This window comes from Ailuropoda melanoleuca, chromosome 4 (genome assembly GCF_002007445.2).
Source record: "Ailuropoda melanoleuca isolate Jingjing chromosome 4, ASM200744v2, whole genome shotgun sequence".
Taxonomy (NCBI): Eukaryota; Metazoa; Chordata; class Mammalia; order Carnivora; family Ursidae; genus Ailuropoda; species Ailuropoda melanoleuca.
The window spans coordinates 124,009,098-124,029,125 of NC_048221.1; the positions used below are offsets into that span (position 1 = coordinate 124,009,098).

The 20,028-nt window shown below is 51.6% G+C and overlaps 1 protein-coding gene across 3 annotated transcripts in view; it reads right to left on the reverse strand.

The window, feature by feature from the left end:
- Positions 1–1,744: 1,744 nt before the first annotated feature.
- DRC1 (dynein regulatory complex subunit 1) overlaps positions 1,745–20,028 on the reverse strand; it is a 40,896-nt gene continuing 22,612 nt past the window's right edge. For 2 of the 3 annotated variants that reach the window (XM_011235011.3, XM_019808425.2), the window contains 10 exons: positions 16,644–16,783; positions 12,494–12,628; positions 11,984–12,216; positions 8,899–9,011; positions 7,631–7,720; positions 7,013–7,099; positions 4,804–4,988; positions 3,671–3,811; positions 3,225–3,327; positions 1,745–1,970 (listed from right to left, as the gene is read on the reverse strand). In XM_011235011.3, coding sequence (XP_011233313.2) covers positions 1,914–1,970; positions 3,225–3,327; positions 3,671–3,811; positions 4,804–4,988; positions 7,013–7,099; positions 7,631–7,720; positions 8,899–9,011; positions 11,984–12,216; positions 12,494–12,628; positions 16,644–16,783 — 1,284 coding nt within the window. In that variant the 3' untranslated portion in view covers positions 1,745–1,913. The remainder of the gene's footprint in view (positions 1,971–3,224; positions 3,328–3,670; positions 3,812–4,803; positions 4,989–7,012; positions 7,100–7,630; positions 7,721–8,898; positions 9,012–11,983; positions 12,217–12,493; positions 12,629–16,643; positions 16,784–20,028) is intronic. The other variant, XM_019808418.2, reaches the window with a different exon arrangement.

Sequence of the window (20,028 nt, forward strand, 5' to 3'; positions counted from 1 at the left end):
GCTTCCCAAAGACCGCGTGGAGCAGCCCTGGAGCCCAGACTGGGAGCTGGGGAGTGGAGGGGCTTCCCAGTAACCAGCCCTGGCGGCCCTTTCCATAGCCGGGTGCAGGCTGGAGGGCTGCCCGACTGCCCCAAACCCCTCTCAGCCTTGGGAGGAGCCCGGGCGCCAGACGGTCGCCCAAAGAGCCCAGGGAATGGAAGCAGCAAAGCTGGTGCTTAGAAAGGGCTCCAGCAGGCACTGCTTTTGGGACCAGGGCTGTGACAGGGCCTGCTGGGCCCTAGAAGGGCTGAGGGCATGGGGTGCCTGACTGCGGCTCCCCCTCTGCCCCCCAGCCGGCCGGACACCGCCTTTGTCTGGTTCCTCAACCCCCTCAAGTCCATCAAGTACCTGGTCTGCACGCGCTACAAGTGGCTCATTGTCAAGGTCGTGCTGGCGCTGCTGGGGCTGCTGCTGCTGGCCCTCTTCCTCTACAGCCTGCCCGGCTACACGGTCAAGAAGCTCCTCGGGGCCTGAAGCCCCACAGCCTGGCGGCCACTCCTCTCCCGGGCCTGGGCCTTTGCCCTCCTCTCCCTGGGGAGCTTGGGAAGCCCAGTGTCCACCCTTGTGGCCGCAGGCCCCAGAAGCCTGCCTCTTGCTGGCTGGGCTGGTGACCCGCCCCTCTCGACCTCCACCCTGAGCCTGTTGCTTGCCTCCTGCCGCCCATCTGGTCCCTGCCTGTGGGCTGGGAAGGGCGGGAAGGCGTGGAGTCCTGCCCCTCCTGGCTGAGGCACCGCTCTTCAGGCCCTGGCCACCCAGACCCTGCCCCAGGCCTTGCAGTGGCGGGTAAAGATTTAATGGAATTAACTGAGAATTAGCCAGGGCCTAGGGCTCTAAAAAGAATGAATAAGTGAAAAGCATCACCCTCCCTCCCCCACAGAATCTTGTGGGGGCAGCCACACCACCTGTTCTGCATGTGTGGGCCAGACCCTTCCCACTAAGGGTGTGGAGGTGGCTGCTTCCTCCCCGCAGCCCTCCTGAGTGGCTCCCCTCCTGCCCAGGCAGCTGCCACGGTGGGTACGCAAGTCCAGTCCCTGCCCTGCCTGCAGGTCTTCATTGCTTCCCAGAGCTTCCTCTGCCCAGTCCAGCGCTCAGAAGCCCGGATGCAGCGCAGTGAGAGTGACCCCCAGTGCCCCACCCACNCTTTGGATAGCCTCGTGGCCCCGGGTTCAAGGAGGGCTTAAGGCACTGGGCCACCTGCCCGGGCTGCCCACGGGAAGAGCCTGACACTATACCAGGTAGAACCGGGGACCCCAAAAGCTCGCCAAAAGGGCCCTGCAGGCCCAAGAACAGTCTGAAGGCTTAAGACCTTACAAGAGTCCAGGGCACGTGGGGGGCTCAGTCGCAAAAGCATCCAACCCTTGATCTCAGCTCAGGTCTTGGTCTCAGGGTCATGAGTTTAAGGCCCGCGCTGAGCTCCACAATGGGTGTGGAGCCTACTTAAAAAAAAAGAAAAAAGACCCTGCAAGAGCCCCCAGAGCTCCAGCCTCCACTCATAGACACCACTGCCCTCAAATGCAAGAGGGGAGTCCCACGCCACTGGCCTAGGCCCAGTCCCGCAGTGACAGGCCTGTTCGCCTACCACAGTCTGCGGTGGGGACAAAGTCTCCTCATGACACGAGGCGGGGTCGTGGGCCAGTATCTCACTGGACCTGAGCTCTTTGAAGAGATTCAGCCACAACTTTTTTAAAGACTTTAATCATGACAGTGGGATATAGGTAACCGCTCCAGGGGCCTTACTTTGACAGGCCCTATCACAGCAGCTCTGGAAAATCCAGAGTGGTCCCAGGCAGGTCCCCGGGCGAAACATGCCGGCGGCGGCTCTGGCACCAGCACCAGCATCCACCTTAATACGGCAGCCCTCCTGAGGTCCAGCTCTACTTGGTGGGCACCCGGAACACCTGCGTGGGTGGAACTTGCAGTTCGGAGTTGATCTGGAAAAGAAAGAGCAAAGCTCATTACATTTCCCCAGGGGCCTCCTTCTTCATGCCCTCTGGCGGCAGGTGCACCTGCTGGCTCTCCTCAGGGCTCCAAGTCTCTGCAAGCATATCCTCCCCATGTGCTTCCAGATGCCAGGGAAGGCCACGGTCGGCCTGCCTTCAGAAGAGAAGTGCTAAGGCTTTTGGTCTGGCTTCTGCTCCAGCTGGCTACCTCCGGTAACGTTCTGAACCTTCTGCTCTGAGCCACTCTCTTAAATCCTCCGTCTCCCCTTCACCTGTGTGTCCCATCCCCCGTCCAGCCCTGCCTTTCCCCGCTCCGCCCACGCCCCCCCCCGGCTTGTGCACGGGAGCATAGACCACACCGTCCTCTCGTGTCTGTCACAGGCCAAGAGACCATCCCAATGCCAAGGCCTTACCACATCCTCTGTTCAGGTGTGGCCTGGGGCCCGAAACCACGGCAGGGCCACACTCCCGGTTCCTGGGCTTGTGGCTGGCCTCAGTCACCTCTCCCACACACAGCTGGTGACAGAGGACCTACGCCCAGCCCAGCGTGTCAAGAGCATCCTGGCCCGTGGCCTCAGTGCCATGTGAAGGATTCCACACTAGCCCAGCAGAGCGAGCAACTGTGTGACGAATGGATTCTAACCTCTGGAACAGAGACGTGAGATTTCTTCTCCTGCAAGCCATGGGGAAGTTGCCCCAACCATCACGGGAGTGATCGAGAGTGGGGGCCAGGGAACATCTGTCCCAGTTGGAGCTTCCTCTCGCCACGTCACATCCCCAGCCGGACAACCTGGGCTGGCAGAGTGGGAAGAGCCCAGGGCTCTGGGCCTGTCACAGAGTCTCCCAGTTTTGATTCTCCCTTTTGGGAGAATCATCTGTGCCCTATCGACTTCACAGAGGGCTTAAGAGCAAAGAAGAAATCGCATAAAGAAGGGCTCTACGGCCTGTGACGCTGTCCCGGGCTGGGGCACGGCTTCCGAGAGTGGGCCGGCAAGCAGCTGGCACCACAGACCCCGGGCATCAGAGGGGCACTATTACAGCCCGGATGTCCTGGAGGAGACTTCGGGCAACGTCCACTCCCTTGTCCGATAATTCTGTCCCAACCTGAGGTATGATTGTTGATATTTTCTGTCACATCTTAACGCTCTCTTGCTTCTGGTGAGGGAAGAGACTCGTTTCCTAAGAGGAGTCCCACGGCCTCCCTCAGCCTCCCGCCTACGTCCTCGGAAGGTCCCTGCCACCCACCTGGGAATCGAGATACTGTTGAAGCAGCATCTGGAGCTCCGTGTTCTGCTGCTCCAGAGAGCCGTTCTCCACCAGCAGCTTGGCCCTCTGGGTCAGGATGAGGCTTTGGGCGGAAAAATCAGTTAGTGGCTCACTGTAATCCTCCTCCATCCTCCGCCAAGGGGGGGCCAGGGTCTCTGGGTTTCGTCTGGTTAGAGCTGGAAGAAGACCCCAGAAGCCTCACCCACCAGAGCAACCTTCCTGCCCTGAGCAAAGCGGGTTGGCAGGAACAGAACAGGAGTGCTGGTCCGGAGGCCACAACCCAGGCCTCTTCAGTGGGAGCTTTCCTTCCAACGGTAGCTTTCTCTCCAAGCCAGTAAGGTGGCAAATGCGGCCACAGCAAGCAGGACCCTTCCCCACCGACTGCCTGGCCCCCTCCTCCCCTGCGCAATGACACACGCACTTACTGGTATTTTTCCAGGCCTGTGTACAGAGCGTCCCAGAGGTTCTGCGTGGTGTCGGGGATAACCGTGGTCAGGGCCTCCCAGTACTCAGAGTCCTTGGAGTTATCTTGCACACACTTCAACTTCATGGGTGCCCGAGGGTCCCTGAAGGTTGACAGCAACAGTCGCATCGTCTCCACCTGGCACCCCGGGCCCCACGCGGTGCCAGCCACCGTGCCCGCCCCTCACAGACTCCCGCTTTCCCACCGGTCCCCTTCCCACTCCGCTATGCCCGTCTATGGGTTTATGGCAGTCTCTGAAAGGGCACGTGTCCCTGGTGCCATTGTCACCTTTGTGACAGCCTCACTGGAGTTCTATCCACCCCTTTTCTCCACCAGTTCACCTCATTGAACTTCCATCCCACTACTGTTCCCATTTCTTTCAATAATGCATCTGAAACCCCTCTCAAAAGTCGGCATCCCCTCGAGGGTAGCCTGGATCCAGGACAGCATCACCTCCACCGGGACAAGCCCCCGGCTGCTCTCCCGTAGCCAGCATCGCCCCCTCCCTGCCACCAAAGGGATCCTTCTAAACTCCTCGGCTCTTGAGTACGGCTCCCCCACCGCTCAGGACCATGTTCGGGCTCCGGTCCACTCAAGGGTACAAAGGTCTTGGGCCCAGCGGGCAAGGCCCTCCAAGATCGGGCCTGGCACTGCCACCCACTGGCCACACTTCCCAGGGAGGACCCTGACACCAGCCACACCTGTCATGATTCTTGAACGCACCTTTCCCCACACTGTGACACCCTGCAATGCCCTTCCCCCCAATTTATCCACCTAGGAAAACCCGGTTTGGGTGCCTAAGCTTTCTGGGACACGCCAGAAGAGGTTGCCACTGCCTCCTCTGAGCAACGGGACACCGTGTTATGCTCTGGCCATCGTCCTGATAACAACATGCAACCTCGACAAGCCCTACGCCCAGCAGGCCCCGGGACTGACCACTGAATGAATGACGCATGAGAAAATGCAAATCGCCTCTACACCCCCTCCTTTCCTTCGTGTCCACGGATTTCTCCAGCCCTCCCCCATCACCCTGTCCTCCCCACCCAGGTTCCAGCCGGCTTCCCTGGACCTCAGGCAAGCCCCCCAGCACCACACCTGGGTTTCTTTAGACCCATGACAAAGGCCTTCAGGATCTTGAGGACATCATTGGGGTGGATGAGCCTGGGAGAAGGCGGGGTCTCCTTCTCTTCCGGCTCCCCTTCCACGAGGCTTTCCTCCTCCTGTCCCTCGAGGTCTGTCTGCTCTCCTGGCTCCAGGGCTGACATTGGGCTTGTTTGCTCCTGCGGGGGTGAGAGATGCCAGGGGTTGAGCTGGAGAAAGACGCAAGGGGGACTCTGGATTGGGGGTACACGGCAAACATGAGTGTCTGAAGACAGAGAGAAAAAGGAGAAAAGTTTACAGAAAGTTACAGAAAAGATGCAAAGGGACACATTTACGGGAAGGAAGAGATGGTGAAGGAAAGAGTGGAAGAGGAGGAGGATAGGATCAGGGAGAGGCACACGGGGGCTTCAGAACAGTGATAATCTTCTAATTCTAAATCGGGGCTCATAGGTGTTCGTTTTACTGATATTCATAAAGCTGACACCATATATATTATATTTGTGTGTGTGTATACACATATATGTCTTTTTGAATCAAAAATCATAAATTGGATTTTAATTTTTTAATTTACAAAAGTCTTCCTCCTACTCTTGTCTCGTAGTTCATGCAGTTCCCCTCCCACAGGCAAACCAACGTCATCAATGTCTTACACAACCTTCCAAAGAAATCCTCTGTCCGTATAAGCAACGCCATCCCCCCCCATTTTCACGTGAATGATACTCTCCTGCAGACACAGTTCTGCACTCGGCATTTTTCACATACCAATAAGCCTGAGAGATATTTTCATGTAAAAAATATGTAAGGAACTTCTTTGTTCTTTTTTCCACTGGTGCCCAGTATTCCACCGTCGCTGTGCCACTGATGAGGTCACCAATCCCTTCAGGACGGAATTGTAGGTTATTTGCAATCTCCTCCCACTTCGAGCAGTGCTGTGACCAATAAGCTACGATAAACACATCCTTCTGTCGGACTGAGACACAGCTGCAGAGCGAAATCCTAGAGGGAGGACTGCAGGGGACCGTGTATATGGCGTTGTCATCCATGCTGCCCTCCGTGGAGGCTGCGACAGTGGGCTCTCACAGTAGCGACTTAGGAGTGGCTCTGGTCCCCACACCTGGGCCGTCGCGATGTGCTATCGAGCTCGCAGAGTCTTGCGTACGTGACAGGTGCAGATGGAATGCGGAACAGTTTTACTTTGTACGTCTCTTATTCTAAGCCTGGCTATCTTCTCATATGTTTAAAAGTGATTCGTATTGCCTCTTATAGGAGATTTTTGTTCCTATCCCTTGTCCACTCCATCGAGTTGTTGGTCTTTTTCTTCCTGGTTTATACGAGTTCCTTCTGTATGAAGGAAATGAGCCCTTAACTGTGATACGAGTTAAGAATATTTCCCCCCAGCTATCATCTGTATCTTAACTTTGCTCATAGTGATTTTTGCCCCACAGGGTTGTTGTTTTTTAATGTTGTCGAATAGATCCTCTTTTCCCCTCTTTATGGCTTCTGGGTTTTGTTCATCCAGTAATTTCTTTTAGGAATCATATGAGGATACTCACCCTGGAGCCAGCAACACTAAACATTTTTTTTAATTCAAGTTTTTAATTTTTAAATTAAAACGTTATAATATTTTTTACATGATGGCTTCTTCAGAATAGTCCATTACAATCAAGATAGGTATTACACGGGACGCCTGGGTGGCTCAGTGGGTTGAACGTCTGCCTTTGGCTCAGGTCGTGATCCCGGGGTCCTGGGATAGAGTCTTGCAATGTCCCGCTCGGTGGGGAGTCTGTTTCTCCCTCTGCCTCTGCTGCTCCCCCCTCCCCTTGTGTTCTCTCTCTCTCTCTCTCTCTCAAATAAATAAAGTCTTAAAAAAAAAAAAAAGATAGGTATTACAGATGGGCCCTGCTTTGCAGGAAAGTGGTAAGGATCAAAATAGTCAGAACTTGGTGGGACAAGGGCTCCGAAGGGCTGAAGCCTGGCTTTGAGGAAGAGCCCAGGAAAAGACACCTTGGGCCTTAGTGTGAGAACAGTCTCCCATCCCCAGCAAATTCTTTCCCTTGCAAATAGAAAAAGTAATAATACCAGAAACGTTAAGTTAGCTATCTCTGACATAAAACCCTCACTATTTCTCCAGAAGTATTATACAATGCCTTCTGGGGGCTTCCAGAATTTCAAATACTCTCTTTTTTATTGCACTTCACAGTACCTGACTGGAGGGTGAATGATAAATTTGGTATTTGAGGAAGAAGTTCACCAGCTTATACAAGTCGTCCTCACTTTCAATTCCAAGGGCCTGGGGGAAAAGAGGAGAATTGCTCAAACACCACAGCAAGAAGTCCACCGGCTGTGAGAGTTAACAGACCTCAGCTCCTAAGAGCAGGAGGTTTGGCTGTTCCCCCGAACACCGCCAGCACCTGCCATGGCCCAGAGTGAGGCCACTCAACACCGGGGAAGCGCAGTGAGATCACATCCGAGCAGAGAAACTATGCTCAGAGGCAGGAACAGCTCTGTACAGGCCCGGTGGCTATAAGAATGCTAAAGGAGGCTGGACACACATCTGAGTTTAGGGGCGTTGGCGAGAACCTCCAATCTGAGAGCCAGGCCATGAGAAAGAAGCTGGTGGAGGAAGGGTCAGGGCTGGGAGACGACTCTGTGGCCAATTTGTGGCATGGAGAATGAGGAAAGGGAAGGAGGTGACCCCAAGCCCAGGGAAGCCTGGGAGACTCGCATCTCTTCCCAAGGCCAAGGCAATGTTGGAAAAACAGAGGACTCTGGCTTAGAATGAGGCCCCCACCCCATGTCAGGTCAGCCCAGGGGGACTCACTGAGAAGATGGCGTCCAACCTCAGCAGATAACATTCGTTCTTCTCCAGGGGAAGCAGAAGGCTCAGCAGCTTGCTCTCTATGAGGAAACCCTGAGAAGGAAGATGACATCTCTGGTCAGAGACAGGTTTTGGAAACGACTGCTAGGACTGTAGTCTACCTCTGTGTAACTCTAGGCAATGACACCACAGAGCAGGACCCCAGGGATGAGACTCTGGGCAGCAGGACCCCCGAGGATGTCCTTCCTGGGATGCCTGAGAGCCCTTCCCGGGTACAAAGCCAACACGCATCATGGATTTCACTCCCCCCACCTCAGAAGGGTGCAGGCTCGCCTCACCCACACGCTGCTGGGCAAACAGCTAAGTTCCCCAGAGCAGCCCAGACCCGTCCAGTCACAGATTCCTGCCCGCCCAGTGTCACTTCGCTCAGAGGCTAGCCCTCCAATATCCGCAGACCAGGGCAGCAGGCACTGAGCGGGAGGAGAGGGAGTCATGGCAGGCGGTAGACAGACCCTATCACATCACCGTGCACATGAAGTGGGGGGCGGCTGGGGAGACTGCGAGCCCGGCACCCACTCTGAGCTGGCTGGAGAGGTGGCCACTGGCGGCAAGCCTGCAGAGAGAGGAGTACCCGCCCACTGTCTCTTTCAGCAGGAGCCGCCCTCAGGGCCAAGAGCCAGCTCTTGGCCAAAGAAAACTGTCCCAAGGTGATGGGAGGCTGCCAGTGCTGGCTGTGCCTCTCTCACTCATCTCAGAAATGCAGGCTCATGCACCAGTCATGTTCCCGGAATGCCTCGACTCCTAGTTAAGCAAGCGCCAAACGCTGGACACGAAATCCAGTGCGTATTGCAGAGAGACAGGACGGCATCCAAAGCCTAACACACCCCGAGTGATCACCCTGAGCTCCCAGAGGAAGGCCACGTCAGCTGCGGCCACACCACTCGGCAGGTGGGTTCACAGACGTGAGACTGGAGCCCTTCTCTTGCAGAATCAGCTTTTTTTTTCTTTTTTTCTTTTTTTTTAATTAGCAGGAGCCGGTGGGCCAACTTGGCCCACACCTCGCTGACCCACTAAGGGAGGACACATGTGCCAGCGGGGGGCAGCCCTGAGGCCGGGCCTCTCCGTGAAGGACACTGCTTGCGCCCTCCCGCTTCCGGGCCGTGTCTGGCCGGCTGGCCTGGGCAGCAGCAGCGGGCGAGAAGCGAGGGCAGGGAGCGGGCAGAGCCAGCGGCCTGCAGTCCCTCCGCGCAGCCCCACGCGGCCGGCCTCACCGACTCGTCACACAGCAGCATCAGGATCTTTCTGGTAGTTTTCGCGGAAATCTGCTTCGGCAGGTCAAGGTAAGACTCTGCTTCTGAGGCAGTCTCCTCCGTCCCCTCCTCTTCTGCAGACGGGGCAGAGAGAAGAGAGAGTGGGAGAGACAAAGGAGATCGTCGCTTGGCTTTGTTGATTTTAAGCAACAAACGGCTTTCCCGAGAACGTTTACCTGTTAAAAAGCCTCTTTAGGCCCCATGAAGTCTCCTTCGCTGAAGAAATCCTAGTATGTGGCAAAAACGGGGCGGGGGGGGGGCGGTGTTGGATACAAGACTAGCGGGAGAATTCTGCCATTCTACAATCTTCGCTGTTCTTAATTTCATCTCCCTGCCAACATCCTACTCCAAATCCAGCCACGACCAGGAAGCGTAAGGGACAGTAGGAACCTATTTATTCTCACTTTAGAGAACAATCTAGCACATCTGCTCAGTGGATTCTAAACCAGCAGCAGATCAGAAGCAGCCAACTAAACCCTGGTCCAAGCGGTGGCCTCACTTCTCAGCAGGAACAGGTAGCTCATAGCAAGAGCCAAACATTTTCTTACTTAAAATGAGAAATTTAAAAATGTTTTATCCTATATATTCCTCATCTGAAAATAGTCCTAAAAAATCACTGTCCTACCAGGTTTTACTAGTGGTTCGAAAGAGAAAACGAGATCATGTAAATGAAGATATTTTTGAAAAGTACAAGATACCATGTTGCTGGTGGAAACGCAAAATGGTCCCATCCGTATGGGGCAATATCCAGCAAAACTATAAGGCATTGACCCTTTGACCCAGGAGTCCTACTTTTAAGAATCTATCCTAACAGAAAGTATATGCTCTCATTTAAAAAGTGGGTCTTTATAAATATAAACAAATATATATACCCATGTGTTTTTAAAAGCAATCGAAAAATAAACCATACATTTTTAGATTGTTACCTACAGGAAGAGGGACAAAATAGAGTGGAGAGGATTCTTATCCTACACTTCCTCCAGTATACCTTGTTTTGTACATTCGACTTTGGAAGCATGTAACTATATTACTATAGAACAAAATTAAATTGTAAAAAGCAATCCCTAACAATCAAAAGTAAAACAAAACAAAAAGACCTAAGTATGTATCCGGTTGGTGACATAACCAAATAGAAACTATTCTAAGTGACTTTAAAAGACACCAGTCGGGGCACCTGGGGAGCTCGGTCAGTTAAGCGTCTGCCTTTAGCTCAGGTCGTGATTCCAGAGTCCTAGGATCGGCCTGCATTGGTCTCCGTACTCAGCAGAGAGACTGCTTCTCCCTCTCTCCCTCTGTTCCTCCCCCAGCTCTCTCTCTCAAATACATAAACAAAAATCTTTTAAATAATAATAATAAAATAAAATGTAAAATAAGTAAAAAATAAAAGACAGCAGTTTGTCTGTACATTCCTAGTGGAATGTGTCCTAGGAGTAAAAAGAACTTCAAAGAAGTTTAAACAATTTTTAGTAATCATTCGTTAGTAGTAGGTTGATATTTTGTTCTGCAACTGTTCTGTGGTTGTGGGAAAAGCAATGAGTGATTATTCTGGAGTCACTGTGCACCAAGATTTTCAAGTTAGGAGAACGGGGATACACTTTGATAAGGTTAAGTAAAAATTCTGGCATCCTGATTATTACGAAATGGTAGGAGGAATACACGATTTATTTTATGGTGAAAATGTAATTCTACACCCTATGTTCATCCACAATTGACCCATCCCAAGCAATGAGCACTCCAGCTCCCAGACTGTGGTTTCAGAATACCATTCCCCATTTAAAAGGATCAGGTCTCCTCGACCTTGAGAAATGGCTGATTACAGACTTGAAGCAGGAAACATATAATGTGAGACTGGCAATCTGGTCATTCTGGAAAGCCAGGAAGCTATCGACTACTACTGAGGTTGTGTCAAAAGGACCCAGAAGCCAACATGAAGAGACTCCCACAGGCCAAAGATGGGACAACGTGAGCATCAATAAGGGTAATAAGTGCGGTAAACTGAAACACATCCAAATTTGTTTAAATCCAAGTGTGTTCATAATGATATATTTTTTTAAGATTTATTTATTTAGGGGCGCCTGGGTGGCACAGTGGTTAAGCGTCTGCCTTCGGCTCAGGGCGTGATCCTGGCGTTATGGGATCGAGCCCCACATCAGGCTCCTCCGCTATGAGCCTGCTTCTTCCTCTCCCACTCCCCCTGCTTGTGTTCCCTCTCTCACTGGCTGTCTCTATCTCTGTTGCATAAAAAAAAATTGATTTATTTATTTGAGAGAGACAGTATGTGTGCACGTGCACACGTAGGCCGGAGGGGCAGGGAGGCAGGGAGAGAGGGAAACTCAAGTGGATGCCACACTGAGCAGAGAGCCCCATGTAGAGCTGGATCTCACAACACTGAGATCACAACCTGAGGCCGAAACCAAGAGTCAGACGTTTAACCAACTGCACCATCCAGGTGGCCAGTGATATTAATTTATGAAACATTACTGGTCACCTTTGGAAGATGATAGAGACCCAGCCCATTTATTTTGAAAACTAGTAAATAGAGGAAGAACAGCATCCTGCTTTTCCTCTGTGAACTGTGTCTCAGGGTAATAGCTGATGAGGGGAAGATTCTATTTTCAGAAGTGTCCCAGCTAATAAATGAAGACATATGATAGAATTTAGAATATTGCCTTTTTGCAACCCCAAAGGCAATTAATGGATCTTAGACAATGACTACCAATGGTTGTAGCCTCCCAGAGAGAGAGACAACCTGCCACTGGTTTATCCCAATGGAGGTACACAACTGGGTACTCAGCAAAACTTGACCGAGCCCAAATCTGATCAAGCTTCCAGATCGAGCTACCAGATTATAATACAGGGAAGAGGGTAAAGCTATAAATTAAATTAGAGACTTAAAAGCCACGACTATAGACCTTCCAGCTATGAGACCTCCTCCCCCTTCTCTGGACTTCAGTTTGCTCATCTTTGAAACGAATGGTTGACCTGATGGCCTGACAGGCCCCCCAAGCTCTAGGGCTCTCAGACTCTAGGACGCCATTCCAGTCACCTGCTTGCATCAGCACCTCTTCTAATATCTGTGTGGCAGACTTCCGCGGCTGCTGAGAGATGGGTCCCACGTTTCTCAGGAACCAGAAATCAGGTGCCGTCCAGGGGAGCCCCAGGTGATGGGTATGAATGATCCTGTCTACATCAAGGGCTCTGCTCATCAGATCTTTTGCCTCCTCTTCATTCATCAGCCAAATCTCCCGAAACTGCTTGTCATCAACGACAGCAAAATGCCTGCGAAGGAGAGTTGCTCAGCATGGAGCGGACCCCGGGGCCTGGCCTGGGTCCCCCCGTGAGCAGTAGGGCGAGCACTGACGTGGAGCTGTGCTGCATCCTGGGCCTGGGTCACCGGCCCTCACCTATGACAGACTGGAGGCCGTCCCCACACCTCTCAAGAAAAGGCAGGTTGACATGCGAGTAAAGGGACGGGGAAGACAACACAAAGGACTCTGCGTGTCTGGGCCCACCTCTATCTAGGGCACGTGCCTTGGGACGTGGGTCCCTAAAATACCTCATGGCTTTCTGTAGCTCCTTGAACTGCATCATGAGGCGTTTGTAGTCAGAGGTCAGCGACTGGTTCTCCTCCTGAAACTGCGTGATCTGCTGGGCGTACTTGGATCGCAGGTTGTTCAGGGAATCGTGCAGGCTGCGGAGCAGAGGGGACCAGGCTCATCTGCAGCTGAACAGAAGCCGTGGTGTCTGCTCCTCCCCGCGACTTCACGCAGCCTTACAGAACCGGGGGTCAGAGCGGTGCAGACGCAGAAACCCTCCCGTTCATTCCCAAACCCGGCTGCGCCGACTGCGATCGAGGGAAGGAAGGCCACAGGAGGCAAGGGGATCGTCCAGGACTAAACTCACTTACGACGGTCCAGAAACCCTGACCCCTGAGGGGCAGTCTCCTACTCGGGAGTGTGACGGAACCCTCCCCCAACAGGCCACCTGTGAGCGTGTCTGTGTGGACAGCCACCTCACATCTTTCCAGGGCGTATCTCAACTACCTCACTGCCGTGATTTGGATGTTCATTTCCCGTCTAAAACAAGGAAAACAGGAAGGGAAAAATGAAAACTTCACACCACAAGTCTATGAAATATGAGCCCTCCATCCTCAGAGAGCTGACGTTGCTCACGAGTCCGACAGTTCATTCATTCACTTGCTCATTCATCAGACATGGAAGGTCTCTTGCCAGGGGTATGTTTGAATACAGCGATGAAAACAAGGACATGTTCCAACGGAGGGCACTATCAGCCGACCCAGAGGCAAAGACACACTCGTCACGGTGGAGGGTGAAAGCGCTGTGGCGGGCACTTTACCCAGGATGCCGGGAAGCCCAGAGCTGAGGCATGGAACTTACCCTCGAGGGGAGTGGCCGAAGGTTCCAGCACAGTGACGGGCAATGATAGCCCGGCCAATGGCCTTGCAAGTCCAGGCATGTCACAGCTCCACATCTCACTGCTCTGGGAGCTCTGGGCATGGAAACTTGTCTCATGAATTATGCACGGCAGGCACGGCTTTTAGACCCAGGACCAGACGTCAGACTTCAAACCCGTGAAGAGGTGTCTTATGTCAGTGCCCCATTTACACAGGAAGACAGAGTCTGAAGGCCTACGTATTTTCAGTTTAAAAACTCTAAAGATAAAATTGTCCCTCTTAAGCATTATTCTGAAATAAGCGTAGGGTCCCCTAAACACACAAACATCCAGCCTTCACGTTTTCAGCCTCAATAAGATGCAAAAATCATTTAACTTAGGCTCTGATAAAAAGCAATATCTAATTCATTTTCTTAACTATAGCATTTTAGGAGACTTTCCACATATAGGTGTAAAAAACTTTATTAAGAAAAAAAAATTTATTAAGTAGCCATCCCAAAGTACTTTTCCCAACGTCCCTTAGTAAAGGGGTTTCTATGTGTCATCTAGCCATAGAAGGTAATAAAACAAAAACCACCTCCAGGTGCATGCTGCAGGTCTGGGCAAGGTGGCGAGACAGGAAGGAGACGGGACGGGGTGGCTGCAAGGGGAGGCTCAACAGCACGTGCCGTCCGTCGTGACGGGCTGGAAGCTAGAGATGGAGGGGACGCAGATGGAGGATGGGAAAACTGGGAGGGTAGGCAAGCCGGGTTTCAAAACCTGTGTCCTGGCAGTGACAGCGACTCTCCCAGCTGAAATGTCTTTTGGCAGTCCCAGATAAAGTGACGAGGTGAGGGCAGGATTAGGGATATGTAGCTGGGAGTCCTCGAGAAAGAGGTCATATTCAGGGGCGCCTGGGTGGCTCAGTCAGTGAAGCGTCTGCCTTTGGCTCAGGTCATGATCCCAGGGTCCTGGAGTTGAGCCCCACATTGGGCTCGCTGCTCAGTTGGAGTCTGCTTCTCCTTCTCCCGCTCCCTCTGCCCCCCTACTCATGCTCTCTCTCTCAAATAAATAAATATTTTTTTAAAAAAAGAGGTCATATTCAAAGCCATGAGCCTCGTGTAGAGGATGGATGGAATACAAATATAAAGCAAAGGGATAAGTTGCTTTCTAGAATATCTAATCATGCAAGAGAAAGCAGAACCATGAAAGGAAATATACTGAGAAAGAAGAGCAAATATTTTAGAGTCAGGAAAGCCAAAGGAGAAAAATTCTGAGATTCGATGCCAGTAACACTAGGATGAGCCCTGAGGAAGAACCGTGTTGCTTGGCTAGAAGGACATCATTGGTTACCTACAGAGGGAAGTGGTTGTCCAATTCTGGGGTCAAGGGTCAAGTTAGGAGAGTTGCAGGTGAGGGGCGGAGCTGGTGGTGAGAGGAAAATGGCCAGGCAAGCAAGAAGAGAAAGAGTTAGCCTCACGCAGGAGCAGCAGTGTCAGGTGAAGGGCTTTTCAGGTTAAGGGAAACTGTACATGTTTGAAGTCGGAGGGCAGAGCCAGGGAAGGGATGGCGGGCATGAGGGTCAAGTTAGGAGAGTTGCAGGTGAGGGGCGGAGCTGGTGGTGAGAGGAAAATGGCCAGGCAAGCAAGAAGAGAAAGAGTTAGCCTCACGCAGGAGCAGCAGTGTCAGGTGAAGGGCTTTTCAGGTTAAGGGAAACTGTACATGTTTGAAGTCGGAGGGCAGAGCCAGGGAAGGGATGGCGGGCAGGACGTAATGATGCCACTCACCTTTCTGTCCTTGGGATCAAACCCAAGGTCTGCCTCACATACCTCTGCCCACCCCCCGTCCCACCAACATCCCCTCACCTGCAGTGCAGTCCCTTTCATCAAACGTGGAACTTCCGGCTTCGTACTTCCTTGCCTTCAGGCCTGCCCTTCACTCCTGGCCCTGGCACCATCTACCTTTGTACCAATTCGCACCCCCCCCTTCACTAGGTCACTTCCTCAGGAAGACTTCCCAGAGAACTCCTTCTCACAGACTGTACGGATTTGTGGCTGTTGTACATGGATGGAGAGAGGGAGGAGAGAAAGGAGAGATCTAGAATGAGACACACTACACACTTGATCTCTGGTGGTAGGAATATGGTGTTTTATGGAGTTTTTTAAGGAATTTATTTATTTATTTATTTACTTAATGGGGGCAGGGCAGCAGCAAAGGCAGAGGGAGAAGCAGACTCCCCACCGAGCAGGAAGCCCAATGTGGGGCTCGATCCCAGGACCCTGGGATCATGACCTGAGCCGAAGGCAGACGCTTCACTGACTGAGCCACCCAGGCGCCCCTGTTTTGATGTTTTTATCTTACTTTCGCTTGTGATNACTTCCCAGAGAACTCCTTCTCACAGACTGTACGGATTTGTGGCTGTTGTACATGGATGGAGAGAGGGAGGAGAGAAAGGAGAGATCTAGAATGAGACACACTACACACTTGATCTCTGGTGGTAGGAATATGGTGTTTTATGGAGTTTTTTAAGGAATTTATTTATTTATTTATTTACTTAATGGGGGCAGGGCAGCAGCAAAGGCAGAGGGAGAAGCAGACTCCCCACCGAGCAGGAAGCCCAATGTGGGGCTCGATCCCAGGACCCTGGGATCATGACCTGAGCCGAAGGCAGACGCTTCACTGACTGAGCCACCCAGGCGCCCCTGTTTTGATGTTTTTATCTTACTTTCGCTTGTGATACTTCCTACTTGTCTAAAATGCACAGAACTGCTTGATAACGAGGGGAGAATCTATTCTACCAACAGCCCCGCACGTGTGCAAAGGGAGGACTGGCAAGAGTACTACACTGGTATAGTTCGCAACGGCAGAAGATTAGAAGGAATCTGAATGTCCATCCACGGGGACATTAAATCTTGTGAAAGCTCTTATGAACTGATATGGGAACATTCAAGACACAGAACAGTGTGAACAGAAGGCTATCGTTCGGTGCAAACACAAGAGGGGGCGGTGAGAGTACTTATCTGTGTTTGCTCATGTGCGGTTAAAGAAATTCTGGAAGGAACAAAAGAAATGAACAATTATCACAGAGGTGGGAAAGAGGAACCACACAAAATGGGGGGTGGGAGACAGACTTTTTGCTGTGCATTCTTGCACGGGGGAGGTGGGGGGGGCAGTTGAAAGTATTATCTTAAAAAAAAAAAAAACCTCTTTTAATAAGACTTGGTTATACTGTGAACGGCTCGCACTCGACCAGAGGGAAGAGCTCATCCCATCCCCGTGTTCGGCACAGAAGGGCCGGTGTTCTGCTTGCTTACCGGTTGATCTTCCTCTTCTGCTGGGATTTAATCACTGTGCTCTCTTCGTCCCTCTTCTTCAGCACCTGGCAGTTGTACTCCAGCTTCTCCTGGTTGAGCTGGTACGTTGCCTTCATCTGCTGAAGCTGTTGCTCAAGAACCTAGAGTTAAAGTTTGAAAAAAAATAATACTCACTGGCCCTGGTATCATTGGTGTGCCTGAGGGTCCCTGATTCTCCGTTCTGGAGTCAAGTCAGAGCTGCCGGAGGGACGAGTGCCTCCACCTGACTTCTTAGAAAATCCATCATTAGAGGCAAATGAAAGTCCAACCAGAAAAAAATATCCATCATACGGGCGCCTGGGTGGCTCCGTTGGTTAAGCGTCTGCCTTCGGCTCAGGTCATGATTCCAGAGTCCTGGGATCAAGTACCGCATCAGGCTCCCTGCTCAGTGGGGAGTCCGCTTCTCCCTCTCCCTCTGTGCTCTCCCTCTATCTCTCTCAAATAAATAAATAAAATCTTTAAAAAATATATCCATCATTCTACCGCAAGCTTAAAACCTACGTCCCTAAAGCCTGACAGAGATGACATTTAGAGCGTTCCCATCTGCCCCCTCCGGTGCTCCGCACCAGGCCCTCTGGAGCTACACATCGCCCCACCAGAAACACCATACAAGTTCATATTGCCACAGAAGTGTCCCCACTTTGACCTCCAATTGGCAGTGTTAGTGCTTAACAGATGGTGTTCATTTTAAAGGAGGCTAGACGTGGCTATCCTTTCTTTCTACATTTCCATTACCTGAATTCATTCATTCAGCAAATATTTACTTGAAGGCCTGATACATGTCGACACTTTTCCAGGTGCTGCTGAGAAAACACTGGTGAAAAAGGCACAGTCTTGCCCTATCTAGGAGAGGGACAGATCGACAAGCACTGGTGACAAGAAGAGAGGGGTAGGCACAGGGTCGCATGGGACTCTCCGTGGCCTTGAAGGCCAGGCAGGCATCCGGAACAGGTGGCACCAGTATGTCTAACTGAGACCTGGAAAATGAATAGGAGTCACTCAGGTGGACCCCTCGGAGGACAGAGCTCCAGAGAGGCCAGGGGACTAAGGTGCTTCAGGAACACGATGAGCAGTGTAGGGTGTGAGGTGTGAGGCAGGGAATGGTCAGAAAAGAGGCTGACAGAGCAGCAGGGCAGAAGAGAAAGAGCACTCTCGGGAAGCCTGGGTGGCGCAGTCCGTTAAGCGTCCGACTCTTGGGTTTCGGCTCAGGTCGTGATCTCAGGGTCATGAGATTGAGCCCCATGTCGGGCTCTGCGCTCAGCGTGGAGTCTGCTTGGGATTCTCTCCCCCTCTCCCTCTGCCCCTCCCACTCATGCTCTCTCTCTCTGAAATAAATAAATCGAAAGAAAGAAAGAAAGAAAGGGAAAGGGAGAAAGAAAGGGAAAGGGAGAAAGGGAAAGGGAGAAAGAAAAAAGGTCACTCTGACAGTTGGTTAAAAAAAAAATTTCAAGAGCAGGCCAAAGCTAGAGGCAGGGCAAATAGAGGCAAGCTTGCTCTGGCCTTTCCTGAGTGGAAATGCTGGAACAGAGGCTGCAATTAAGTGTAATTAGAGCTTGACAAGCAGGGACCTGTGACATGTGGCCCTCTTTCAAGCCTCCCCCCCCATCTCCTTCCAATCGGCTACATAGGAATCAGCTTAGGGGGTGAGTCCAGGCAGCGTCCCCTCCCCACTCTGGCCCACCCTCAAGGAGGGTAACTGGCCAGGAGGTGATGCAGAGGAGAACAAAGGCACTGGCATGGATAACCGAGAGAATTAGTCAAGTGTACCCTGTTTACCTATCCCAGAGAGTTCTAAATCTCCATTATGGGCAGGTATCTCGCAATGATTTATGTCCCTGTGCTCCAAATGAAACCAGCCTTGGTGCTTCAAATGTGACCAGCCCTGGACATCGGGAAGGCCACTCACCTAGGAGGTGGCTCAGTACAAATTCCAGTAGAAAAGCTCCTTGTTGGATGGAGATAATCTGAGAAGGCATGAACACGCACAGAGAAGGAGGGTGAACGACAGTGAGTGGCTGAGACCCTGAGTGCCTGGTATTTGCTCTGATGACATCCAGGGACCTCCTTTTTCTCGTAGCCTTGCAAGAAGCCCCTATGACTAAGACGGCATTCCCCAAACTTATTTGGCCACAGAACGGTTTTTCATTATAAGGAAGTGAGAGCAGGTGAGTTACAAATGCAAGCTCTAGCACGTGGTGTTCACGTCAATTTCACTCTTGAAGGCCGATTATTAGATAATACTAACTATGGAAACCGACTCTCTATTTTTCTTACAAAATACATCTTGAAAAGAAAAAAAATCACTGACTCACTTTTTTTGTTAGCTTTGCGAAACCACCACTCTACCCTCACCGNCTACCTCACCGAGCTGGACACCGTTCACAAAAGTCTGAAGTAAACAGGCCATGTCATTTCCTTTGTGACCTGAAAGAACTCACATCTGAGCTGATTTTATAGGCAAAACAACANTACCCTCACCGAGCTGAACACCGTTCACAAAAGTCTGAAGTAAAACAGGCCATGTCATTTCCTTTGTGACCTGAAAGAACTCACATCTGAGCTGATTTTATAGGCAAAACAACAAACAAAGGAACTCTGTCACCTGCCGGTTCTCATTTGCATTTCTTTGCTTGCACTCCTGGTTAATTATTTATTAGCAGATTTTATTTTGGGGAAGCACCCGCTCCTGCTCTTTGCTAGAATATGTTCCTAGGAGACTGGTGCGTGGAAGGACTAGCAATGGAACACGCACTGTGGGCATTCCACATCTAGGGGATCACAGATCAGCCTCTCGGTTACCCCAGCTCTGCTCCAGAACTTCTGCCACCTCCACAGTCACAATGGCCCTTGGGAGTATCGGCAGGGCTGTGACCTCGCAGAACTAGAGGTCTTGTCGCCTCACCCAACAGTGTCCCCAGCAGGCGGACACATGAATGACGTGACTCACTGTTTGCAACGCCTTCTGCTTAAGCTAATTTTGGTACCGGCGACTCTATTGTTAATTATCTCAGGGTTTAGTCTTAACAGACAGCCGCCCTTGGTTGTCGCAAGTTGAAGGTGGTTTTATATTTTTAAACTGTAATTGATTTTTTAACGGTCTGCCCTTATTCTTCAATGACCCGAAGATATTGTTGCAAAGCTGTACTTTATGTTCCCCGGACTAAGGGCGAAACATCGTGTTTGGTTTTTGTTAATAATTTATAAAGATTACAATCTAACCTGCCACAAAAGGCCTTGACTGTACTGGGTACAGTGCTGATCACACCTTCCCGCTCTTCCTGCGTCAGTACCAGCCTCTCCGCAGCCGCTTTCCACACCATCTCCTGCCCCACAGGTTCCAGAAAAC